General features: G+C 42.4%; 1 protein-coding gene and 1 long non-coding RNA gene across 2 annotated transcripts; one reads left to right on the forward strand and one right to left on the reverse strand.

Moving 5' to 3' along the window:
- Positions 1-5,382: 5,382 nt before the first annotated feature.
- On the reverse strand, positions 5,383-6,545 carry LOC131502752 (uncharacterized). The gene is made up of 2 exons (XR_009257162.1): positions 5,916-6,545; positions 5,383-5,733 (listed from the first exon to the last, which is right to left on the reverse strand). It is a non-coding gene; the product is annotated as an uncharacterized LOC131502752 (long non-coding RNA).
- A 3,046-nt stretch (positions 6,546-9,591) lies between these two features.
- On the forward strand, positions 9,592-10,462 carry DUSP21 (dual specificity phosphatase 21). The gene has a single exon (XM_058712628.1). It carries the CDS (start codon positions 9,711-9,713, stop codon positions 10,275-10,277), a length of 567 nt encoding a protein of 188 aa, XP_058568611.1. The 5' UTR covers positions 9,592-9,710; the 3' UTR covers positions 10,278-10,462.
- Positions 10,463-24,939: the final 14,477 nt, after the last annotated feature.

A 24,939-nucleotide genomic window follows, 5' to 3' on the forward strand; every position in this document is an offset into this window, starting at 1 on the left:
AAGCTCTGTGCTGACAGCTCAGAGCCCGGAGCCTGCTTCAGAATCTGTCTCTCTCTCTCTGCCCCTCCCCCCAGCTTGTGTTCTGTCTCTCTCTGTCTCGCAAAAATAAACGTTAAAAAAAAAATTAAAAAGGAGAGAAACACCCAATGCAAAAAGAACACTCTGTACCCTCCCACCCTCCTGCCCTTGTCTACGGAAAGTGAGAAATAAATGCCCCATGTGAAAGATACCCTCCCAGCACCAGGAGGTAGAAACATCCTTATCACCAGAGATAGGAAATTTAGAGCCGAGAAGGTTGCATAAACAACCCTTGTTACTTTTTATTAATTTGCTACCAAAGCCCTAATTCTGTTTAGAATTCCTTATTAGTGGAAGCTCAGGGCTTTTTTGTGTTGTCAATTCGTCCCAGACTTATTGTCTCTTTGTCTAAGAGAAATAAAAACTGCATGGCTTGGTCATTTCTTTAGGCCTGAATTGCATTATTGGGCCTCCGTGCCCATGAAATACAACTTTGTTTGCTTGTTTGTTTGTTTCTCCTGTTACTCTGTCTCACGTCAATTTAATTCTTAAAGCAGCTGGAAAACCTTGAAGGGTAGAAGGAAAAAATTTCCTGCCCCACATAATGGACGCACCAAAGTGGCACATTTGGAGTTGACATATTCTGAATCCCCACGCATCTCAAACATCAGTCGAGGTGGTAACGGTTAAATAATATATGGTACACCCATACCATGAAATACCACACAGGCCCCAAAAAGAATGATGCCAACACGAAAAGCGATGCAAGATATATTGCCAAGTGAAAAAAAAAAATATCGCAGGCTAATATGTAGAGTGTCATCATATAAATATGGTGCTCCCTCATTGCCTCAGCATTACTCCTTATTACCCGTCTTTAAACAAAGAAATCTCTGCTACTGCAACTCATTCTAGAGAATCCTGTAGGATGCCCCAAAGCGACTCAACCTGGAGCCTGCTGCGTTGAATTGCCCACATGAGAAGCATCTCTCTGAGAAATCGATGCCTGAAAATTGAAGTCTACCAGAGAGATTTCTGACTTGAAGTATTCCTGTTTTTTCTGAACACATCATCTTAAACCCATATGTCTGTCTTTCTTGCCCAGCATTCCCACAGGCCCACTGACATATAATTTCATGTCTTCTGGAAGATGACTGCCTTATCTTTTCGTGGTACCTGAGCGATTTCAGGTGTGCACACGTGCACATGTGTAAATGCCTGATAAAAAAGCCGAAAGGAAACTCATCATTTTTTTTTTCAGCAGTTCCCTCTGAGTAAAGGAATAAGGTTGGTGGGTGAGTGGAAGTGGGAGTTTCACTTTTTACTCTGGACACTTCTATATTATTAGATTTCAAATAAAAGAAGCAGGCACTTATAGAGATGAAATATAACGCATATAATACCTAATACTGTGTTTACAATCTCAAGACAATTTAAATCAACCAAATGACTTGCCTGAGGTTTTCAGTAGGATCTAAAACTCTGCTCCTTGTCACCTCAGGCAAGTCTTCCTTTCAAAAGCCTTTGTTCTAGCAATGGGAATCTCCACAGGAGTAACTGTATTATTTCAGATGAATGCTGTGAGTGACAAAGAATCTTGGCTCAAAATACTTACCCAAGAAGAAAGTTTATCATCCTACATAACAAGAAGTCTGGAGGTAGGTTGGTTGATAGACAATCTTGACAGGACCATCAAGGACCCAAGTCCTTTCCACTTCACCACTCTGCCATTCTGAGGAAGAAAAGAGGCGTTGTTTGTACCACTGTCTGTTTCTTGGGAGCCAGGAAACCTTTTCCAGAAACCCCCAGTTGACTTCCCTCGCACATCATTTGCCAGAGTTTGAGAAGTGGCCCATGACTAAACCTCTCCTTGGCAAGAGGAATGGTTTAGAACTCTCAGAATCCATTCACCTTGCCACTCCAGAAACTGAATGGCAGCCTATGAAGTATATGCTTCTGTGGGGAGCCCTGAACATCAGGGCTCCTGTTGAGAAGTGGGCAGGAGGGAATGGAGGCAGGAGCCCCACCCTCTCTGCTACAAAGTCCAGGGGCCTCTCAATCTCATCCTGGTCCAAACCGTATTCCTCGCTCATCTTCCGGGCAGGAATCTGGTCTTCCTCGTGCATTTCTTGTTTCATCATGCTGCTCCTTTCTCCCTTCTTTCTTTTAATTTCTAATTAATTTTTTTATTTGAGAGAGAGTAAGCAGGGGAGAGGGGCAGAGGGAGAGAGAGAGAGAGAGAAAGAGAGAGAGTATCTTAAGCAGACTCCACGCTCAGTGTGGAGCCCAACCAGGGCTCGATCCCACCACCCTGGGATCATGACCTGATCTGAAATTAAGAGTCAGACTCTCAAGCGACTGAGCCATCCTCGCACCCTTCCCCTTCCCTTCTTAAAATGTTAGACCATCTTGTCGATTATACCTTCTAAATCACTCTTCATTTTGTCTCTTCTTCAATCTGGAGCTGCCACATTTTGCCCCATTCCATGTTATCACTCACCAAAACCATTTTATTAGTCTCCATCTTAAATATATAGTTTTTCTATGACAAAAAAGACTACACGTTTATTATATAAATCCTGGAGAAATCCAGAAAATAAAAAGTATCTGTAGGAACATTGCTGAGAGGTAATGACTGTGGACATTTTTGTGTATCGCTTTCTTTGCTTTTCTCTGTTCCTGAATTTACCTACATAGATAAATAGATATTTGTTTTATAAATTGAGATCACAGTGTTTTATAGTATTTTTTATTAAGGAAATAGTATGAAATTTCTCCCTATCAATAAGTATTCTTCTAGGTTACCATTTTAAGAGCCGAATTATATTTTACCTTATGGAAGCTTCCTAATCTAGTTAAACAAATCCTTATTGCTAGATTAGGTCTGCTCCAGGTTTTATATCGTAAGTAATTCCTCCAATAAATATATTGGTAGGTGAATCTCTGCACACGTTGGGGAGGATTTCCTTAGAATAAATAAATAAATTACCAGCAGGGAAATTGCTAGTTCAAAGCACATGTGCTTTTTTTCCCCCATTCACTTTTATTATGAAATATTGCAGGCAATTCTAAAGTCTGCTGGATATGATGATAAATACCTGTGTACACGAGATCCAGTTTGTCAGACTTTAACATTTTGCCATATTTGCTTCAGATCTATTTTCTTAACAACATAAAATATGAAGACATATTGAAATGCCTTATCTGGCCCTCCCAGATCCCATTCTTTCCCTGAAGGAATCATTACCCTCAATTCAGTGTTTCTGAGCCCCATGTAGGTTTTTCATTTTTACTTATATATATTTTGCACTTCCACTTTTTTTTTTTAACGTTTTATTTATTTTTGAGACAGGGAGAGACAGAGCATGAACAGGGGAGGGTCAGAGAGAGGGAGACACAGAATCTGAAACAGGCTCCAGGCTCCGAGCGGTCGGCACAGAGCCCGACGCGGGGCTCGAACTCACGGACCGCGAGGTCATGACCTGAGCTGAAGTCGGCCGCGTAACCCACTGAGCCACCCAGGCGCCCCTGCACTTCCACTTTTATATAAATATGTAGGCCGATGCATACGTGTGTATAGGTATATACATGCATAACCAGTACATAGTTCCATTCTACTTGTTTTTAAACCCCATGTCGCACATTTTCTCCTGCAACTGGCTCTTTTGGCACAGCGTCATACTTTTGAGGCTTATCCAGGCTCACACATGTCACTCTAGTTCATTTGTTTTTATGGCTGTTTGTATGGTGTATATTATATGCCATGCGATCAGAGTTTTGTTTTCTTGGTAGACATTTATATCGTCTCCATGTTTTTGCTATTATAAGCAAATTGCAATAAATCTTCGTCTGCTTTTCTTCTCCTTCTCCTTCTCCTCCTTCTCCTTCTCCTTCTCCTTCTCCTTCTCCTTCTCCGTCTCCTTCTTCTTCTTTTAAGCAGGTTCCATGCCCAACATGGGGCTTGAACTCACGACTCTCAGATCAAGAGTCACAGGTTCTACTGACTGAGCCAGCCAGGCGCCCCGAAATAAGTATTCTTGTAAATATCTTCTAGCGTCCATGAGCAAGAGTTTCTAGCTGGGAAGGAATTGCTGGGGAATTAGCTCTACCGGATAGTGCCAAATTGGTCTCCGAAATGGTCATATCACCTTCCCTGCCACCAGCGCGGGGTGAGGGTTTTCATTGCTGTGCGTCTTCACCACCACGTGGTTTGGCCAGCATCACTCTCCCCCACGTCCAACCCCAGCAGTGTAGGAGAGCACCCATTTCTCTGAATCTTATCACCGCCAAGTATTAGCAGTTTTTCATCTCTGTGAATTTTATAGGCCACAAAAGGAGATATCTGCTGATGACATATACCTACTTTTTGATTCTTTTTTTCCCCCTAATTATAAAAAGAACACAAATTATTTTAGAAAACTTGAAGCATATAGACAAGCTAGGAAAGAATAATCCCCCACTCAAGTATAACACTAAGGAATATCTGATATTTATTGAATTCTTACTCTGTACCCAAGACTACTTTAGATAACTGATATTTCCACGCATAGAATTCATAAATGATATTTAATATACATATGATCCATATCTATGATGAATGCACATATGTATATATTACCCTTTGATGAAAAAGTCCCTACTTTAATAAACCGGATTTTTTTTCACCTAACAAACAAGTCACAATCATTTTCTCCTATTACCTGTCTTCTGGACTGGAAGGTGTTAAAGACTTCCATGTTCGTATCCATCGTATCCCCTTACCGTCCAGAAACCAAGGGCCAGACTGAGCCCAGAATCAAGTACTAGGGAGCTGCCTGGCTGCTGGCTGTGGACACTGGTGCAGTAGACTCAGCCACACTTGGAAATGGAATTAACATAGAACAACTCTCGGGGCGCCTAGGTGGTTCAGGCGGTTAAGCGACCAACTTCAGCTCAGGTCATGATCTCATGGTTCATGAGCTGGAGCCCCGTCTGTGCTGTCTGTGTGGAGCCCACAGCCCACTAGGGATTCTCTGTCTCCCTCTCTCTGCCCCTCCCCTTGCCCGTGCATGCTCATGCTCTCTGTATTTCAAAAATAAAGAAACATTTAAACACACACACACATGCACACACGTGCGCACACACACACACACACACACACACACACACACTGTGCTCAGGACTCAGGGAGGCCAACTCCCACCTCCACCTTAGAGCCCTTAGGTTCCCCACCCCCTTCTGGTCTGCCTGGAAAACTCGTGTTCATCCTTCCAAGTCTATTCCAAAGATATTCTCACAAACTCCAAGTACCACCTGTTGGTTCGCAAGTGGCCCCCAAAAACGCAGGGCAAGGAGAGATCAAAGAAAGAGGCAGACCGCTCCAGATTAGTAGGTGGCAGTTTTAATAAACAAGGAAATTTACAAAGTTTATCTAGGGCAGCTACAAGATGAGTAGAGGTCCCCACCCACCCGCCAGAATGTTAAAAGTTTATATAAAAGCCTTAACTGGGTACAGCCATATATACTGTCCAGATGGTCTCAACACCACATTACTATCTCAAGGCTATGTCCTTGGGGCATCTTCCAGTGCAGGGAAGGCGAGTGGAGTGCACATTCCAAGGATTCCAAAGACAGGGAAGGAGACGAGGAGCCTCTGATGGCCCAGGTCCAACTCATAGGTCAACCAGCAGTTATGTCCTCTTGATGATTTCTTCCAACACCGTGCAACACGTATTCCTTATTAATTACCAAGAGGAAAAGTTATCTTCAAACAACGTAGAAAGCTAGCTAATGTCACCTTAACCCAGGTGGTCAAAATTACCACCAACATTAATGGGACAAACGGCTATCCTATGCCCCCCACAGCGATGTACTGAGAATGGCACATTCTGGAAGGGTTCTTGGCAAAAGCATTTCACCTGAGTCGAATCTAGAAGGAACGATCGAACATACCCCAACTGAGAGCGGTTCTGCAAAACTGGCCTGGACTCTTCAACAATGTCAATGTCCGGAAAGGCCAAACCGAAGGCTCAGGAGCTGTTTCAAAGGAAAAGATGCCGAATTCAGCGTGTGATCCTTGGTTCCATCCTGGATGAAGGGGGCAAAAAACGTTCCAAATGTTAATGTACACGTGTGAAATGTTCCAAGTAACATCATCGGGAGGATTGGTGAATTTCGCGTATAGATTATATATGAGATAATAATGTTCGGTCAATGTTAAGTTTCCCGAGTGTGGTCATTGTATCCGTGGTTAGGTAGAGAATGTACTTGCTCTTAGGAGATACGTGCTGTGCTGAATGTTAAAAGGCTAAATAAAGTGTTGCTATATCTGCAGCTAACAACCCATGGGTTCAGCAAAAAGAAACAAGGAAACAACTAAATATGTGTATTTGTGTATCTAAATAGAAAAAGGGAATGCAGTGGTGAAGTATTAACAACAGGGCAATTATAGGTGAAGGGTAAACGGCCCCTCATTGTTCTTGCAGCTTTTCTGTAGGTTTGAAATTTTTCAAGACAAAAACTTGGGCCGAATAAACGATAAGTAATTAAAAAAAAAAAAAAACCAATGAACAAAAAGCTTTGTTCCAGATCGTGTTTTCTGTGAAGCCTTTCATGACCTCCCCCTACAGCCCCCCATCCCCAAACACACACACAGAAAACAATGAATCACCCTCTCTTCTGGACTCTTTTATGACTATCTGTCTCTCTGACCAAACTATAAGCTCTTTGACATCTGGGCCTGTGTGTATGGTGTTGAATCTACACAAGGTTAGAACTGTACCTGACACAGATTGGATGCTCAGCTGATACTTTTTTTGTGTTTTGTTTTTTTTTTTTTTGAGTTAATCAAGCTGGGTCTTGAGTCCTGGATAGGATTCAGTAAACAGACAGGAGCAAGAAAGGTTTCTCAAGACAGGAATGGCATGAGGAAGGTAAGGAAGTAGGAATGTATATTTTCTATTTACCAAGAGCACTGGATTTGTTTGGTCAGAACTAAAGGATTATATGGGTGAAAATGTCTGCCACACAATACATTCTTACTAAAAATTTGGTGAACAGGGGTGCCAGGATGGCTCAGTCGGTTAAGCATCAGACTCTTGATCTCGGCTCAGGTCATGATCTCACGGTTCGTGAGTTCGAGCCCCGAATCGGGCTCTCTGCTGTCAGGGTGGAGTCCGCTTCAGATCCTCTGTCCCCCCTTCTCTGCCTGCCCCTCCCTTGCTCGTGTGTGTGTGTGTGTGTGTGTGTGTGAGAGCTCTCTCTCAAAAATAAACATCTAAAAAAAAAAAAAGATTCTCGGGGCCCCGGGTGGCACAATCAGTTAAGGGTTGAACTCTTGATCTCGGCTCAGGTCATGATCTCTCAGTTCGTGAGTTCGAGTGCCACCTCAGGCTCTGCACTAATGGTGAGGAGCCTGCTCGGGATTCTGTCTTTCTCTCTGCCCCTCCCATACATGTGCTCTGTCCCTCCCTCTGTCTCTCAAAATAAATGAATCAACTTAAAATATTTTTTAAATAAATAAAAATACATTCTCTCTCTCTCTCTCTCTCCCTCTGCACCTCTCCCCTGCTCGTGCAATCTATAAATAAATTAATTAATTAATTTTTTTAAAATGAAAAAAAAAGGTGAATGAATGAGATTTGAAAGGCAGGCTTAGATCAGGTTGGAATGGGCCTTGACTACTGAATTGAGAAATCTGAGTGTTAACCAGTTCTTGATGTCCAGGGTCTTTTCCCAGTGGTAGGAAGAGGGTGTGCCCTTGGGAAGCCCCTTATATATCTTCTTCCCTAAATAATAAGGAAAAGTGAGGGCCCTGGCTGGCCCAGTGGGTGGAGTGTGCAACTCTTGATCTCAGGGTTGTGAGTTCGAGTCCCACGTTGGGTATAGAGATTACTTAAAAATAAAATCTTAAAAAATAATACTAAGGAAAAGTAGAGGTAAGTGGGAGTCTGAAAGTCACCTGTTTCCAAACTCAGGAGGAGAAAACATCAACTCCTCACCCACCTAGGAAAAGCCCCATAGTGGAGTTTTAAGGCATCCAACATCCCTTAGACAAAAGGGCATCACAGAATATTAGTTGAAAGAATAAATAAATGATCTATTTAATATGAGTCATGCTTGTCTTTGAGAATAGTATATGAAATTATTTTGGTTAATTGTACTACATTTTTATATTTTTATTAAAAAAAATTTTTTTTAACGTTTATTCATTTTTGAGAGACAGAGAGAGAGAGAGAGCGAGCGCAAGCAGGGGTGGGGCAGAGAGAGGGAAACAGAATCCAAAGCAGGTTCCAGGCTCTGAGCTGTCAGCACAGAGCCTGACCTGGGGCTCGAACTCACAAACCATGAGATTATGACCCAAGGCAAAGTCTGATGCTTAACCGACTGAGCCACCCAGGGGCCCCAATTTTACTACATTTTTAAAGTGTAGGAAGCATACATACATTTATGAAATAACTAGACTCCAATACTCTTCAGGGGGTTCCACATCACTCCATAGATGTACAATCTATGAGTCCATATCTTTTTTTTTAAGTTTATTTTTATTTATTTTTGAGAGAAAGATAGAGAGCAAGCGGGGAGCAGTAAAGAGAGAGGGAGACAGAAGCCCAAGCACATTCCACACTGTCAGCGCAGAGCCCGATGCAGGGCTTGAACTCACAAACTGTGAGATCATGACCTGAGCCGAGATCAAGAGTCTGACGCCTAACCAACTGAGCCACCCAGGAGCCCCTATGATTCCATATCTTAAATGTGAGGCGAAACTGTCTCCAATAATTTTAGCCCAACTGAGCTATATCCAATAGACAGTTTTCATGTGTCCTTAATATTTGTGTTCTGTTTTCTTCCAGATAGATTTGTGGAGACTGCCAATTTAAGCAATGCACAATAATCGGATTATGCCAATCAGGAGAAAGAAAAACGTGTTGTCCTTTGAGGTTATCATTCCCTCGACCCTTCACAAACAGTCTGGCATCTATTTCGTCCTTGCCTATAGCCACGGCACACCACAAAAATCTTAGCCGTGAGGAAATGCAAATCTCGGGTAGCATTTCAAGAATCTGTTTTTGTTATATGCTAACTCATTGGGATGTAAAGTAAAAAAAAAAATTAAATTAAAAAACTAAAAAAATTAAGGAACCGAATTCTATGGCTAGGGTCTGCAAACAAGGATCAGGGCAGCTCACCCAGCCAACCCCGTATCTCACTATACTTTTTACAGAGATTAGCGTATCACGTGAGACAAAGGCTGTTCCCCAGCTTAAAATATCATATTGCTACTTTGTCGAAAAAGTCTAAGCCCGGTCCCTCAATGCTAATAAAATAGAAGCATTCATTGATATTGTGTTCGGTGCGAACCAACAGTTGAAGCATATACTGGATATCTTGTAATAGGACATTTTTAAACGTCCAGCAGATAAGAATTGGGGCTTTGGAAAATGAAGGGCTACGGACAGAGATAAAAAGAGATCTGGGGTTTCTCTGAAGACCGGGCTGGGTGGCCAAGTTGCCATCGCCATGGAAACCGGGAGGGGCGGGGCGGGCAGTAGGATTGTGACGTCCCCTGGGCGGGGAAGGCGTGGTGACCGGTGACTTGGTTTTCTGTACCCCCAGACCGTCGCCTGAGACATTCACAGCGTTGCTGCTACGTGAACTCGCCCGAGTTCGGCGCTCCGAACTTTCTCGGAGGGAGATCACCGCCCACCACCGTGATGACCTCTCCGTGTCCCCTCCCGGCTCCGGCTGCACGCCAGCCCACCGTCCATGGCCTCTCCCAAATAACCAGCAGCCTGTACATCAGCAACGGCGTGTCGGCCAACAACCAGGGCATGCTGTCCAGCAACCACATCACCACGGTCATCAACGTCTCGGCGGAAGTGGTCAACACCTTCTACGAGGACATCCAGTACGTCCAGGTGCCGGTGGCTGACGTCCCGAGCTCGCGCCTCTGCGACTTCTTTGACCCGATCGCTGACCACATCCACAGCGTCGAGATGAAGCAGGGCCGCACGCTGCTGCACTGCGCCGCGGGGGTGAGCCGCTCGGCCGCCCTCTGCCTGGCCTACCTCATGAAGTACCACGCCATGTCGCTGCTGGACGCCCACGCGTGGACCAAGTCGTGCCGCCCTATCATCCGGCCCAACAACGGCTTCTGGGAACAGCTCATCCACTACGAGTTCAAGCTGTTCAGCAAGAACACCGTCCACATGGTCAACTCCCCCGTGGGTGTGATCCCTGACATCTATGAGAAGGAAGTCCATGTGGTGATGCAGATGTGAGCCGTCCTGGCCAGCCCCGGACACCTGCTGAGGAGGCAACACCAACATTGAACCTGAACGTCGAACTTTGAGTTGGGACAGAGAACAAGCGGATACCGTTTAGAAGGGCAAGAAAAAGGATGGTGTTGGACTTTTTAGCTTAGGGAGCTTTTATCTTTAAAGAATAAAATTCATTGCATGCAACACGGTGACGATGTTTCTTATCCTGTGAGCCGCGGCGTCATGGTTGACCCCGGCCGGGGGGGGGGGGGGGGGATGGGAAGGTGGTGCTCAGCTCGGATGGACCCGTATCCTGCGCCCTGCCCTAGGCTGAATAACCCAGGAGTGAGTCCCCCAGGATCCCACCTGGTTCCTTCCAACCCAAACTCAGAGCTTTAGACATCATGGCACCGCCTGGACTTCTCACAGTAAGTGCCAACTTCTTGTTAGAAGCCTTTACTGGGGTGCACCCTGGGAGCCCTGGGGGAGCCTGAAGCCACCCCTGCCCCCACCTTTGACCACAGTGGCCCAACTCTGCTTTTCTAGATTAGATTTGCGTAGAAAACAGGGTTTTAAAAGTATGTTTACTTTTGAGAGACTGAGTGTTGGGGGGGTGGAGGAGAGGGCGGGGGGATGGGGGGGGGATGCAAAAAGAGAGGGAGACACAGAACCTGAAGCAGGCTCCAGGCTCTGAGCTATCAGCACAGAGCCCAACATGGGGCTCGAACCCACGAACCGCGAGATCATGCCCTGAGCCCAAGTCCGGCGCTTTAGCCGACTGAGCCATGCAGGTGCCCCTAAAATAGTTTTCAAAAAAGCCATTCCACTATATAAAATTGAAACGATTTTGATTGTGAGTTCTGTACTATATGCCAGGGTTTCAGGGTGCCCTTGACAACCTCCACCGGCCTTTGTGAAAAGGGACATCAAATCCCCTTCTCCGGAGCATGTTCTGAGAGAGAGAGAGAGAGAGAGAGAGAGAGAGAGAGAGAGAGAGAGAGAGAGCCTGATATCAGGCTTCAAGGGTCCCTCTCACGGGTCTTGACTTTGAAGGCTGGAGCTTCCAGCCTTGACTTCCAAGGCTGGAGCTGCCAGCCGTGTCACATCTGACACCTCCTCCTCTTGTGATCTGGGGCTCCTGAAAGCCTCTGTTTCCTCACCTGTCAAACGAGTGACACATGACTCTCACAAGATGGGTGTAGGGATTAGAGTCCTTAGCATTTTACCCAGCCCATGAATGGTTTAAAGCTTAGAGTAGAGGGCAGCTCTGGTTATTAATGATACTCTTTGGCCCTGCTGGCTGGGGGTCAGCCACATTCGTCCTCACAATGGCATTTCCCCTATCTGGGCAGAGCCACTTGGTTGTGGGTCTCGAACTCACGAACCGTGGGCTGAGATCAAGAGTCGGATGCTTAACCGACTGAGCCACGCAGGTGCCCCACTTTTAAAGCATTTTTAAAAAGATATTTATTTGGGCATATGTGTCTGTGTGTGTGTGTGTGTATGTATCTTTTTTTTTTTTTAAATACCTAAATTAACAGACTGTAAAATTAACTCCCTTTGGACATACAGTTCTGTAACTGTTAACACATACATGGATTCATTTAACCAGAGCCACAATCAGGCCACAGAGCAGCTCTGTGACTCCAAAACTCTCCCTCCCGCTTCCCCTTTGTAGTCAAACTCTGGCCCCACCCCACCCCTGGCAGACGCTGAGCTGTTCTCTGTCCCTGTCGACTTGCCTTTAACAGAATGTTACATAAATGGAATCATACAGGATGTAACTTCTGGAGATGGGCTGCTTTCACTCAGCATGTCTTTGTGATTCACTCATGTTGTATTCTTTTGTGTAGATGTACCACAGTTTGTTTTATATTCACCCAGTGGAGGATATTCGGGTTGGCATTAGCTTTCTGGGGACTGCCACAACAAAATACCAAAACCTGGGTGGCCTAAAACAGCAGAAGTTAATTTTCTCACAGTTCTGGAGGCCGGAAGTCCTAAATTAAAGTCTCAGCAGGGCCATGATCCCCCTGAAACCTGTAAGGGAAAATCCTTCCTTGCCTCTTGCCACTTTCTGGTGGTTGCTGGCAATCTTTGCCATCCCATGGCTTGGAGATACATCAGTGTGGTCACACGGCAGTTTTCTTTAATGTGTCTTCGCATCCATCTTCCCTCTGGTATGTCTGTGTCTAAATTTCCCTCTTCTTATAAGGACACCAGTCATATTAGGGGATTCACTCCACTCCAGTATGATCGCATCCTTCAACTAATTATGTCTGCAATGACCCCGTTTCCAGATAAGGTCACATCCTGAGGTTCCGGGGGTTAGGATTTTAACATTTTTTTGCGGGGGGGATACTATTCGGTTCATAACAGGGTTGTTTCCAGTTTCGGCAAGTATGCATAAAGTACTATAACACCCAGACACACACAGAAAAAGAAAAAAATTGTGGCGCCTGGAAAAAAAAGAATTGTAGCAAAGGTAGAATATGAGTTACAGTGAAAAATAATAACCACCATTTATTAGGAGGCTATTATATGTCAAGCACAGGACCACATCAGCGCTTTAAGGTTGTCATCGGCAACACACTGATGACAAAACAAAGGCTCCAAGAGGTTAAGGAATTTGCCTAAGAGAGCACACAGCCCAGGAGTGAAGCGATGTTCAGACTGTTTTTCCATATTTCTGATTTATCTTTTGAGTTGTCAGGACTGGAATACAGAACAAGAATATTCAACTTTTCTTGTCAAATGTGTTGCATATGTATTTTTCCCAGTTGATCGTGTGCCATGTGTTTATGGTGCTTATGTGTGACCCAAAAGTTGAAATTTGTACGTAGTTAAATTTGTGAGTCTTTTTTTTTTTAGTGTTTATTTATTCATTATTTTTGAGAGAGAGAGAGCGCACAAGCAAGGGAGAGGCAAGGAGAGAGAGGGAGACAGAATCCAAAGCAGGCGCCAGGCTCCAAGCTGTCAGCACAGAGCCCAGCGCGGGGCTCGAACCCACAAACCCACCTACCGTGAGATCATCACCTGAGGTGAAATCGGATGCTTAACCAACTGAGCCACCCAGGCGCCCCATACCCTCATCTTCTTTAAACTTGAAGTCAGGTCTAGAGGCTTGATTAGGTTTGGGTTAAGTATTTTTTACTACAATACTTGGTTAAGGTGGTGACCACCAGATACCTGCCTTCAAAGCTAGTGAGTAACCTATGGGGTGATAACTTTCCCACCATGTGAATATCCTGTTTCTTTCATCCAATGGTATTAACATCCATTAAGGAGTCTTGCCTCAACCAAGTGTTACACTGGGGGACGTGTAACTCTTAAATCTATCCCAAACTAATTTTGGTATAAGTTGGAGTTATTTAATTTTTTAAAAATAATTGTGAGATGTCATAAAATTGCCATTAATATTTGTGTCTACTTTTGTTCCTTCTGGCTTGTTACATTGTCTCTTTTCCTGTGCCAGTTTCACACTGCTTAAAATTGATACAGCTTTAGAACAGGCAGGAACATTTGGTAGGGCAATGACATCTCTCCCTAGCTCCGCCTTTATACTTCTTCAGAGGCTTTTCTGTTGTTGCTAGATTCTTTTTCTCTTCTGGATGAAGCATTTTAATAGTTGTGAAAGGTTTTTAAAATTTTTCCATTAGGATTTTGATTGGAATTACTGTTTTCTTGTGTATTTAGCCAAGGTCGAATCAGAAAAACAGACACCACAATAGTTACTTTACCAGAGAATATCTACTATCATGAACTATGTAACCAGGTATGGAGAATTGAAAAGGCAAAAATAGAACACACATTGTATGTTTCTACATATATAAACATTTAAATAAAAGGTCATCTACTCAGAATGTCTGATATTTGATCAGTAAAGTATTAACCATATTCTGGAGTTTGTATATCTTAATTCCAAAGGCTCATAATGTTAGAAAATTGTAATGTGTACACACACACACACACACACACACACACACGCATGTGCACTCACATACCCACTCATTCAATTCTTTGCAATTCAATTTTTTAAAACAGTTTTTTCTCGGGGCGCCTGGGTGGCTTGGTCGGTTGGGCGTCCGACTTCGGCTCAGGTCATGATCTCACGGTCTGAGAGTTCGAGCCCCACATCGGGCTCTGTGCTGACAGCTCAGAGCCTGGAGCCTGTTTCAGATTCTGTGTCTCCCTCTCTCTCTGCACCTCCCCTGCTCATGCTCTGTCTCTCTCTGTCTCAAAAATAAATAAACGTTAAAAAAAAACAACAGTTTTTCTGGGGCACCTGGGTGGCTCAGTCGGTTAAGGGTCCGACTTCAGCTCAGGTCATGATCACACAGTTATGGGTTTGAGCCCCACATCAGGCCCTGTGCTGACAGCTCAGAGCCTGGAGTCTGCTTTAGATTCTGTGTGTCCCTCTCTCTCTACCCCTACCCTACCTGCTCTCTGTCTCTCTGTCTCTCTCAAAAATACATACACATTTAAAAAAAAATTTTTAAACAGTTTTTTCCTGCTAAAACATTTCACATCATATCTGTTAGGTTACCAATGAGACCTCTGTGACATCACATGATTACCTATTCTGATCTACACCGTTAAGGTAAAAAGATCAAGATATCCAGTAAGAGGGTGATGTTTACCTGTGGGTATTTGAGACCCCATCTCCAGCTACATCAGTGTCTCCTCATACACTTTTCACTATTCCCCTATTAATGAGATATAGGCAGGTCGGGAGGTGACCTCTCAATCACCTTTTGGGAATGGCCTGATAAGGGGAGAAGAGGGAGTGAAAACATGAATTATATGGTAATCTTCTGGTGCCTGAGCCAGACTCCCAGATAGATCCTCCCCATCCAGAGAGACAGATCAAGGTCTCGGTCACATAGTTGCGTTCAGAAAGCATATTTAATAAGACATTCTGCAATAGGGCACAATAGTGTTGTATCTGGACTCACGATTGACCTCTTTCTTCAATAGCCTCTATGGTGAGGGAATAAAAGCGAGCAAAGGACTAAGTTAGAAAGCCTCTGTCATAATTGAACTCCGGAGGCTTCACGTTTCGGCAGGACTGAGGCCTGTGTTGGGGACCGTGAGAGTCTGCACTCATTTCTAGCTTTATTGCATGGTGGTCAAAGAATGTGGCCTGTGTAATTTTTGCTTTCCAGAATTGAGATTTTCTTATTAGCTGTCTCTTGAACAGTGAAGCATGCATTATCTACTGGTAGGCTTCCAAATTTAAATGTTTTATCATATTTTCTTACTTAAAATGTTTTCATATTTGAGTAGGTAATGTGATTCTGCATTCAAATGGTAACATAAGGGGGGTGGCGCCTGGGTGCCTCAGTTGGTTAAGCAGCCAACTCTTGGTTTCAGCTCAGGTCATGATGTCGAGGTTCATGAGTTTGAGCCCCACATTGGGCTCTCTCTCTCTCTCTCTCTCAAAAACAAATATTTTTTTCAAAAAGTACATAAGAGCACATACAGTGAAATCTCTCCTCACCTCTGTCCTCTAGCCAATCGCTTTCACCCCCCAGAGGCAGTCAAAATTATTAGTTTCCCTTCTATGTTCCTAAGATATTACTTTATGCATCTGTAAGGAATTACGTATGTACTTTATCTCGTTTTTCACCAAGGAGCAGCATACTTTACTCACCGTTCTCTATTTTGTCTCTTTTTGTGTAATAATATATGTTACAGATCATGCAATGTCAGTAAAAGAGAACACCCTCGTTCTTTTTGGAAATATCATAATTCACTGAACCCGGCCCCTACTGGTAGACATTTAGATTGCTGCCAAACTTTTGTTATTATAAATATTACTGTGATAAATGAACTTGTGGTGAAGTTTGTGTATGCAAATTATGTCATTAATGTGCAAATATATTCGTAGGGTATTACTAGAAATGGAAATAGGGGGTTTGTGTTCCGAGAAACCTAGTTTTCCACCTGTGTGTCTCCTTTACTACTCACACAACTACCACATTGTGACTACGTGTCGATTCTCTGTGACACGGGGTGGACATCCTACAATTGAACCCAGTTGCAACGCCGTCTACCTAGAGATTGCGTCAGATCCCACAGGTTAAGGGCTCAGTCCCACAAGACTGCCCACCGCCAACCTCAAATGCCGGTCACAAGTGGTAGGTTCCCAGGTTACCCACAGAAGTTGTGGCTACAAATCGGAGGTTCCCATGACCCCCCTTCTGAGGTTCAATTAACTTGCTAGAGTGGCTTATTAAAGGACGTGATAAAGGAAGGATACAGATGAACAGCCAGACGAAGAGGTATGTAGGACGAGGTCTAGAAGGGTCCCGAGCACAGAAGCTTCTCTGTCCCTATGGTGTTGGGGTTCGTGCTCCTCCCAGAATGTGAATGTGTTCACCCACCTGGAAGCTCCCTGAACCCCCTGCTATTGGGATTTTTATGGAGGCTTCCTCATGTAGGCATGATTGATCGTTAACTCTGTTTCCAGCCCTCTCCCTTCTGTGGAGAGGTGAGGGAGGTCAAGGCTGAAAATCCCAAGCTTCTAATCATTGCTTGATCTTTCTGGTGGCCAGCCCCCATCCAGGACTCACCTACGGTCACCTCGTTAGAACAAAAGATGGTCCTAGTGCTCTTACCACTTAGGAATTTACAAGGGTTTTAGGAGTCCTGTGCCAGGAAGGAGGAAGAGCAGAGAGCAATATATATTTTTTATGATCTCACAGGGTCTGATTTCACAATTTGAATTTTTTAAGTTTATTTATTTATTTTGAGAGACAGAGAGAGAGAGAGAGAGAGCACATGAGCAGGGGAGAGGGGCAGTGGGTCTTGATCCCAGGAACCATGAGATCATGACCTGAGCTGATATCAGGAGTCAGACACTTAACCCACTGGGCCACCCAGGCGCCCCCACAATTTGAAATTTTGATAAACACTTCCAGGTTCATTCCAATGGATGTTACCAATAGCTAGCAACAATGTACGAAAGTGCCTATTTTCCCACAGAATCAACAGCATAGTGTATCTTTTGTATCTTTGCCATGCTGACCAGTGAAAATGGTAACTCAGATTGCTTGTAATTTGCTTGTCTCTTATGACTAAGTTTCCAGTGTCTTTTCATTCTTTTAAGAGCCACGTGTATTTTTCTTTCCATGAAGTGACTGCTCCTATCAATATCTTATTACATTGCTAGTCTTGTTTTCTTATGGATTTGTAAGAACTTTATTAAAGCAACGAGGCATTTGTGAGTGATAAGAATTTCAGGTATTTTCTCCTGGTTTTTCATTTGTCTTTTGACTTTGCTTAGAAGGGATTTGCCAGAGAGATTATTTATATTTAGTCAAATTTATTGGTTCTTTTTTTTTTTTTTTTTTTTTTTTTTATGGATTTGGGTTCTGTGTCATCCTCAGAAAGGCTTTCCATACTCTAAGAGTATCCTAAAAATGTTTCCCATGGCTCTTCTAGTACTTTTAATAGTTTGAATTTTTTTTCCCAAGAGACATAGAGAGTGGCACAAGTGGAGGAGGGGCAGAGGGAGAGGGAGAGAGACAATCTTAAACAGGCTCCGCACCGACCTTGAGATCATGACCTGAGCCCAAATCAAGAGTCAGACATTTAACCGACTGAGCCACCCAGGCGCCCCTGTAGTTTCAATGTCAACATTTAAATATTTGATCCATCTGGAATACATCCTAGTAGAAAGTGTGAGGTATGGATCCAACATTACTTTTTTTTTGGATTGTTACCATCATTCTCATCTATTCATATAATTTATAATATAAAAAATATATAACATCATATGTAGTTTATATATAATCCATAATATATTATATATAGTCTTAATAGTATCCGTCCTGCTTAAATTCATATTTATTTTTGGATCTGCTCGATATATCTAATGGCTAAGAGATATGTTAGTCGTGTATTGCTTTTGTCTTTATGTCAATTTCTCCCTATATTTCTCTGATGGTTAATTTTATGTGTTAAGTTGGCCAGGCTATGGTGCACATTTGTTTGGTCAAACGCCAATCTAGATGTTGCTGTGAAGGTATTTGTGGATGTGATTAAAATTTATAGTCAGGTGACTTTTAGTAAAGCAGATTATTCCTCATTATGTGGGTGGGCCTCATCCAATCAGTTGAAGGCCTGAAGAGCAAAGACTGATGTTTCCCAAAGAAGAAGCAATTTCACCTCAGGACTGCAACATAGAAACTCTGCCTGAGTTTTCAGGCTGTTGGTCTGCCCTACAAGTCTTGGATCAAGGCTGCAACGTCGACTCTTATCTGAGTTTCTAGCCTGTTGGCCTCCTCTACAGATCTACAAATCTCAGATTTTCAGGCCCCGACAATGACATGAGCCAATCCCTTAACTCTCTTTATCTCTCTTTCTTTAAATGTATATACATACATATATGTTACACACGATTGGTTTTATTTCCCTGGAGAACCCTCACTAATACAATTTCCACTAGTTTTTCTTTATGTACACAGTCCCTAACTTACAATGGTTTGACTTAGATAATTTTCTGCCTTTATGGTGGTGCAAAAGCTATACACATTCGGTAGAAACTGTACTTTGGATTTTGAATTTTGGTTTTTTCCTGGGCTAGCAATATGTGCTACGAAACTCTTTTATGATGCTGGGTCAGCTCCGGGTCAGCCACACAGTCACTAAGGTGAACAACTGATACACTTACAACCATTCTGCTTTTCACTTTCGATCCAGGATTCAACAAATTTCATGAGCCATTCAACCCTTTGTTACAAAATAGGCTCCGAGTACATAATTTGTCCCAACTGGAGGCTGATGTGTTTTGAGCCCCTTTAAGGTAGGCCAGGCTAAGCTAGGAGATTTGGGAGGTTACATGTATTAAATGCATTTTTGATTTACAATAATATTTTTAACTTTCAGTGGGTTTGTTGGGAAGGAATCCCATCATAAGCCAAGGAAGAGCTGTCTATTTTGTGTGTTCTGATATATCTGTATATTTGGATGGTATCTGATGGTCTGGCATTGAATGTCAACATGATGAGAATTTTACTTCTACCCTTTAACTAATATAAAATTACCTCTCTTGGCCAAATTAATGCTTTCTTTGATGCTCTAATATTGCCAACTCTCCCCCCCCCCTTCTTTTGGTCTGCGTTTTCTAATGTCTTTGTCTGTTTTTTACTTTGTAACCTATCATGTTGTGTTTTAGTGGTAATTTTATACTAAAATTTCTTTTACTCAGCCAAGTCTTTTAACAGGGGATTTACATTTTTAAATTCTGAAATCTTTGGTTTTATGCCATTTTGTTCTGTGATTTATTTATTAACATTTCTCCATTTTCTTCATTTTCAGTTTCATTTTTCTTTTAGTTTTTTTTTTTAACGTTTATTCATTTTTGAGAGAGAGAGAGAGAGACAGAGTGCGAGTGGGGGAGGGGCGGAGAGAGAGGGAGACACAGAATCCAAAGCAGGATCCAGGCTCTGAGCGGTCAGCACAGGGCCCGACGTGGGGCTCGAACCCATGAACTGTGAGATCATGACTTGAGCCGAAGTCAGACACTTAACCGACTGAGCCACCCAGGCGCCCCGATTTTCAGTTTCATTTTTATCTTCTCCATTGCTTTAGAAAGGATTTTATTCTATTAGTTGAAAGCAGCTACCTGGAGAAAGGGGAAACTTGTACTTTTTACTATACCTTTCTATTTCCTGAATTGATACAGTATGTATATTACCTGACACATACCTGTAGGTTTTTCAAAAGCTTTCTTTAACTTATTCTTATCTAACTGATGAGTCCAGAGTGAAATAATATATTTGGTTTTGAAATGGCGTATTTTGAATAATACTTTTTTTTTAAGTTTTATTTTTTTGGTGATCTCTACACTCAATGTGGGGCTCGAACTCACAACCCCGAGATTAAGAGTCACGTGCTCCTCCAACTGAGCCAGCCAGGCTCCCCTTGAATAACACTTTTGAGATATAAAATTTAGCACACTTTATTTTTACCTCATTCCCCATGCTAATCCATGAAAATGGTAACTTGGGTTTTAGCTTTATATACTTTTATTTCTATTTTTAAAATTCAGTACCTTATTTGAGAGAAAAAATATTGAGATTCAGATTTAGTTTTTTGTTTTTGGTTCTTTTTTTTAGTATAATTTATTGTCAAGTTAGCTAACATACAGCATGTGCAGGGTGCTCTTGGTGTCGGGGGTTGATTCCCATGATTCATCGCTTCCATACAACACTCAGTGCTCATCCCAACAAGCACCCTCCTCAATGCCCATCACCCATTTCCCCTCTCCCCCACCCCTCCCATCAACCCTCAGTTTGTTCTCTGTGTTTAAGAGTCACTTATGGGTTTGCCTCCCTCTTTGTTTGTAACTATTTTTTCCCCTTCCCTTCTCCCATGGTCTTCTGTTAAGTTTCTCAAATTCTAACTATGAGTGAAAACATATGATATCTGTCTTTCTCTGACTGACTTATTTCACTTAGCATAACACCCTCCAGTTCCATCCACATTGCTGTAAATGGCAGGATTTCATTCTTTCTCATTGCCAAGTAGTATTCCATTGTATATATAAACCACATCTTTATCTGTTCATCAGCTGATGGACATCTGGCTCTTTCCATGATTTGGCTATCGTTGAAAGTGCTGCTATAAACATGGGGGGTACATGTGCCCCTATGAATCAGCACTCCTGTAGCCTTTGGATAAATTCCTAGTAGTTGTAGGGTAGTTCTATTTTTAATTTTTTGAAGAACCTCCACACTGTTTTCCAGAGCAGCTGCACCAGTTTGCATTCCCACCAACAGTGCAAGAGGGTTCCCGTTTCTCCACATCCTCGTCAGCATCTATGGTCTCCTGATTTGTTCATTTTGGCCACTCTGACCGGTGTGAGGTGGTATCTCATTGTGGTTTTGATTTGTATTTGCCTGATGATGAGTGATGTTGAGCATCTTTTCATGTGTCTGTTGGCCATTTGGATGTCTTCTTTGGAAAAGTGTCCATTCGTGTCTTCTGCCCATTTCTTCCCTGGATTCTTTGTTCTTTGGGTGTTGCGTTTGGTAAGTTCTTCATAGATTTTGAATACTAACTATTTATCTGATATATCATTTGCAAATATCTTCTCCTATTCTGTCGGTTGCCTTTTAGTTTTGTTAATAAAACCAAAGCAGGAGGCATCACAATCCTACTACAAAGCTGTGATCATCAAGACAGTATGGTATTGGCACAAAAACAGTCACAAAGACCAATGGAATAGAATAGAGAACCCAGAATTGGACCCACAAATGTATGGCCAACTCATCTTTGACAAAGCAGGAAAGAACATCCAATGGAAAAAAGACAGTCTCTTTAACAAATGGTGCTGGGAGAACCGGACAGCAACATGCAGCAGAATGAAACTGGACCACTTTCTTACACCAATAAACTCAAAATGGATGAAAGATCAGATTTAGTTTTATAATTAGATGTGGTGCAATTATTTAGATGCCCTTCTATTTTGGCATAATGCTCCCCTCCATGACCTTTCCGTTCTTGAGCTTCCCCCCCCCCCCCCCATTTCTTGGTTGGTTGAAAAATACCACAAACCAATCCTTTCAAGAATGTCATATATTTTATTATGCCTTAAATAGCGGAGAGTGTTTTTCTGAAATCTCTTTTAAGTTTATTTTTTATTTTTCATTCATTCATTTATTTTTAAGTAAGCTCCATGCTGGGCTTGAGATCGACTTGAGATCAGGGCCTGAGATCAAGAGTCGGATGCTTAACTGACTGAGCCACCCAAGTGCCCCTTTCTGAGATCTTTACTGAAAGATGACTCAGGGGCTCCTGAGTGGCTCGGTCGGTTAAGCGTCCGACTCTTGGTTTCACTCACGTCATGATCTCACTGCTTCGTGAGTTAAAGCCCTGCATTGGGCTCTGTGCTGACAGTGTGAGGCCTGCTTCGGATTCTCTCTCTCTCTCTCTCTCTCTCTCTCTCTCAGCCCTTCCCCCACTCATGCTGTCTCTCTTAAAATAAATAGATAAGCTAAAAAAAAAAAAGATGACTCATATATATTACATTTTGGGGTCACCAATTTTTCTCTCTAAAACTGTCAGGCAGACATTTGTTTTTATCTGGGCAATCTGATTTCATTTTTTGGGCCTCAACAATTACAGATACCTTAATATCGTAGCTTACTTATTATTTTTTATATTAGCCCATTTTGCCATAATGTGTCCAGCTGTGTGTCCCCTTTCATTGTTTCCATCTCTGTCTGTTTATACTCCATTCAATTTCTTCACATCAGCTTTGTTCTTAACACCAAATTTACTTTTCTGCTGGATGAATTTTCCTTTTTACTGTCTTCAGCGTGTACTTTAATTTTTTTTCTGCTTTCATCGGCCACTTGCTCATTTTTCTTCCCCTGTCTGTCTTTCCATCACAACCTGTTGGATTTTCATCTCAGTCCTGCCTCTTCATTCCTTCTGTTTCTTTTTTTTTTTCTCTACAGAAGCTTTAAGAATATCAACAGGTTTTGGGGCACCTGGGTGACTCAGTCGGTTAAGCGTCTGACTCTTGGTTTCGGCTCGGGTCATGATCTCATGGTTCGTGAGTTTGAACCCTGTGTTGGGCTATGCGCTGACAGTTTGGAGCCTGCTTGGGTTTCTGTCTCTCCCTCTCTCTCTGCCCCTCTCCCACGTGCACTCTCTCTGTCTCAAAACTAAATAAGATTTAAAAAAAATTGTCAACAGGTTTCTGAAATTTCCTTTTGGATTATAGTGAAGAAGAGTCCTCATTTCCTCTGATTTTCTCTGATTTTTCTAGATGTCATGCTCTTCTCATAGCTCCGTGCTGATTATTCTCCTTGCTCTCAAATAAAACAAAGTTTTCTGTGGGCTCTGCATCTGCTTACAGGCAATTGAGCTGGTTACCCTCTGATCCACCATCTGTTTATGGGAGTAATGATGAAATCTCCATCTCCCGTCTTTCGCTGGAGAGCACGCTAATGTCCACATAGTGTAACTTCACCTTTTGTACCTCTAATTTACGATCAAAAATTAAGAATTTCAAGATGGTAACAGCGGAGCATGAAACCAAGTGCAAGGCCCTTCTTATGGGGCCCCGTGCGCCTGCTCAGGTCGCACTCCCAAGAAGCTGGCCGTGGTTATGAGGACCGCACTTCCTTAAATGTAAGTCTCCTCCCTTTTCCTCCCAATCTCTATCTGGTTTCCTGCCCCCTGGTTTTATCTTTCTGCCTACATAAATAGGAAATAGAGGAGTCTAGAGGATATGGAGTGGAGGTGGGTGTAGGGATCAGTATTCTGGTGAGCAACCTTCAAGGATAGAGAAACTGTCATGTCTTATTGGTTTATGCACCAAGTCTGTGAGTGGGGAGACAGATGATGGTGGGTCATCAGGGGATAGAGTGTGGGCCTTAAAGAAGTGGCTTTCCTACCTTTTTCAGTCAACGTCTTTGAGGAAATGAAGCCAAGGTAAACCATGATTGTGATTTTCTTAATCCAGCCATTTAGGACCATCTATCTCATAATTAACATCAATTTTACCCAGATCCATGTCTTAGATTACCTGTCAGTTTTAGTCTTTGGTATCCTGAAGTCCTGTCTTTTTTTTTTTTTTTAATGTGAATTCAGGGGATTTTTGTGAGAAGTTAGGACAGGATGCACTTGGGAACAAAGAGCAATGTATAATACATCATTTTTAACTGGAAGCCCCATGGAATCAATTAATTAGGCCAGAGGTTGGCAAACTTTTCCTATAGAGGACCAGATAGTAAGTATTTTAGATTTTGCAGGTCAAGAGGCAAGATCACAGATATTATGTAGGTACTTCTATAGCCAGAGGAAAAATAAATCTCCACGAATATTTTATGGATGAAATTAAAAATCTAATAGTGATAATTGAGTAGGTTTTGGCAATATAGGTCTACTACTGAGAAAAATGGGATTCTTTGTTTTTGGAATACATTTTGCTTAAGATTCAAAATTACTACCTTCTATCAAATTAGTTTGCAAATATCCGTGTGCATACGATTTTAACAGAGCATGTTCATTGCATGGAAGGCACTTATATAATTCTATTAGATTTTTCTCTTGATATTTGCCTTTTCGTATGTCATTACACTGCCAGTTAATCACTTCCAAGTGGGATGGTTAGGTAGAAGCTACTCAAATGTACAGTTAAATGAATTTTGCAATACAGAAATCTCCTTTGCACTTGCATTGAGGTCTGAAGAAGGTCACTTGGAACTGTAGTTTGAACTCAGAAAATACATATGCTGCAAATTTGTATAGGAATAGATAATTTGCTTCTTAGTTTAAGTTTTGATAGCATGGAAATATAGAAAGTGGCTTGACGTTACTTGTAACTTAGGCAATGTTGGTCGTCATCAAAGTGACTTCACTGTTGTTAGCTTCGTGTATAAGTGTTGTTTTACCTTGGAATTGGTGAAGTTCATTGAGACAGATTATCAAGCTTCCAGCAAAAGCTAACTTCCAAAGCCATTCATAGTTGGATAATAGTGGTTGGAAGCTGTTCTCCTCATTGAAAAACTTTCAATTTTAGACTTGAGCTCAAGAGAATCACAATAGAACTTTGCCATTGCTAAGACATTCAACTGCTATGTGGTAGGGCAAGTCAGGACATTCAGTTTTTACTTCTTTCTTTTTCTTTTAGATGTTTTATTTTAATTGCTAAATTTTAAGT

The sequence above is a fragment of the Neofelis nebulosa genome, chromosome X (assembly GCF_028018385.1).
Source record: "Neofelis nebulosa isolate mNeoNeb1 chromosome X, mNeoNeb1.pri, whole genome shotgun sequence".
Taxonomy (NCBI): domain Eukaryota; kingdom Metazoa; phylum Chordata; class Mammalia; order Carnivora; family Felidae; genus Neofelis; species Neofelis nebulosa.

Bases quoted from the DNA above. Each gene is read 5' to 3' on its own strand.
- DUSP21 (XM_058712628.1), top strand. From the start codon at position 9,711: ATGACCTCTCCGTGTCCCCTCCCGGCTCCGGCTGCACGCCAGCCCACC.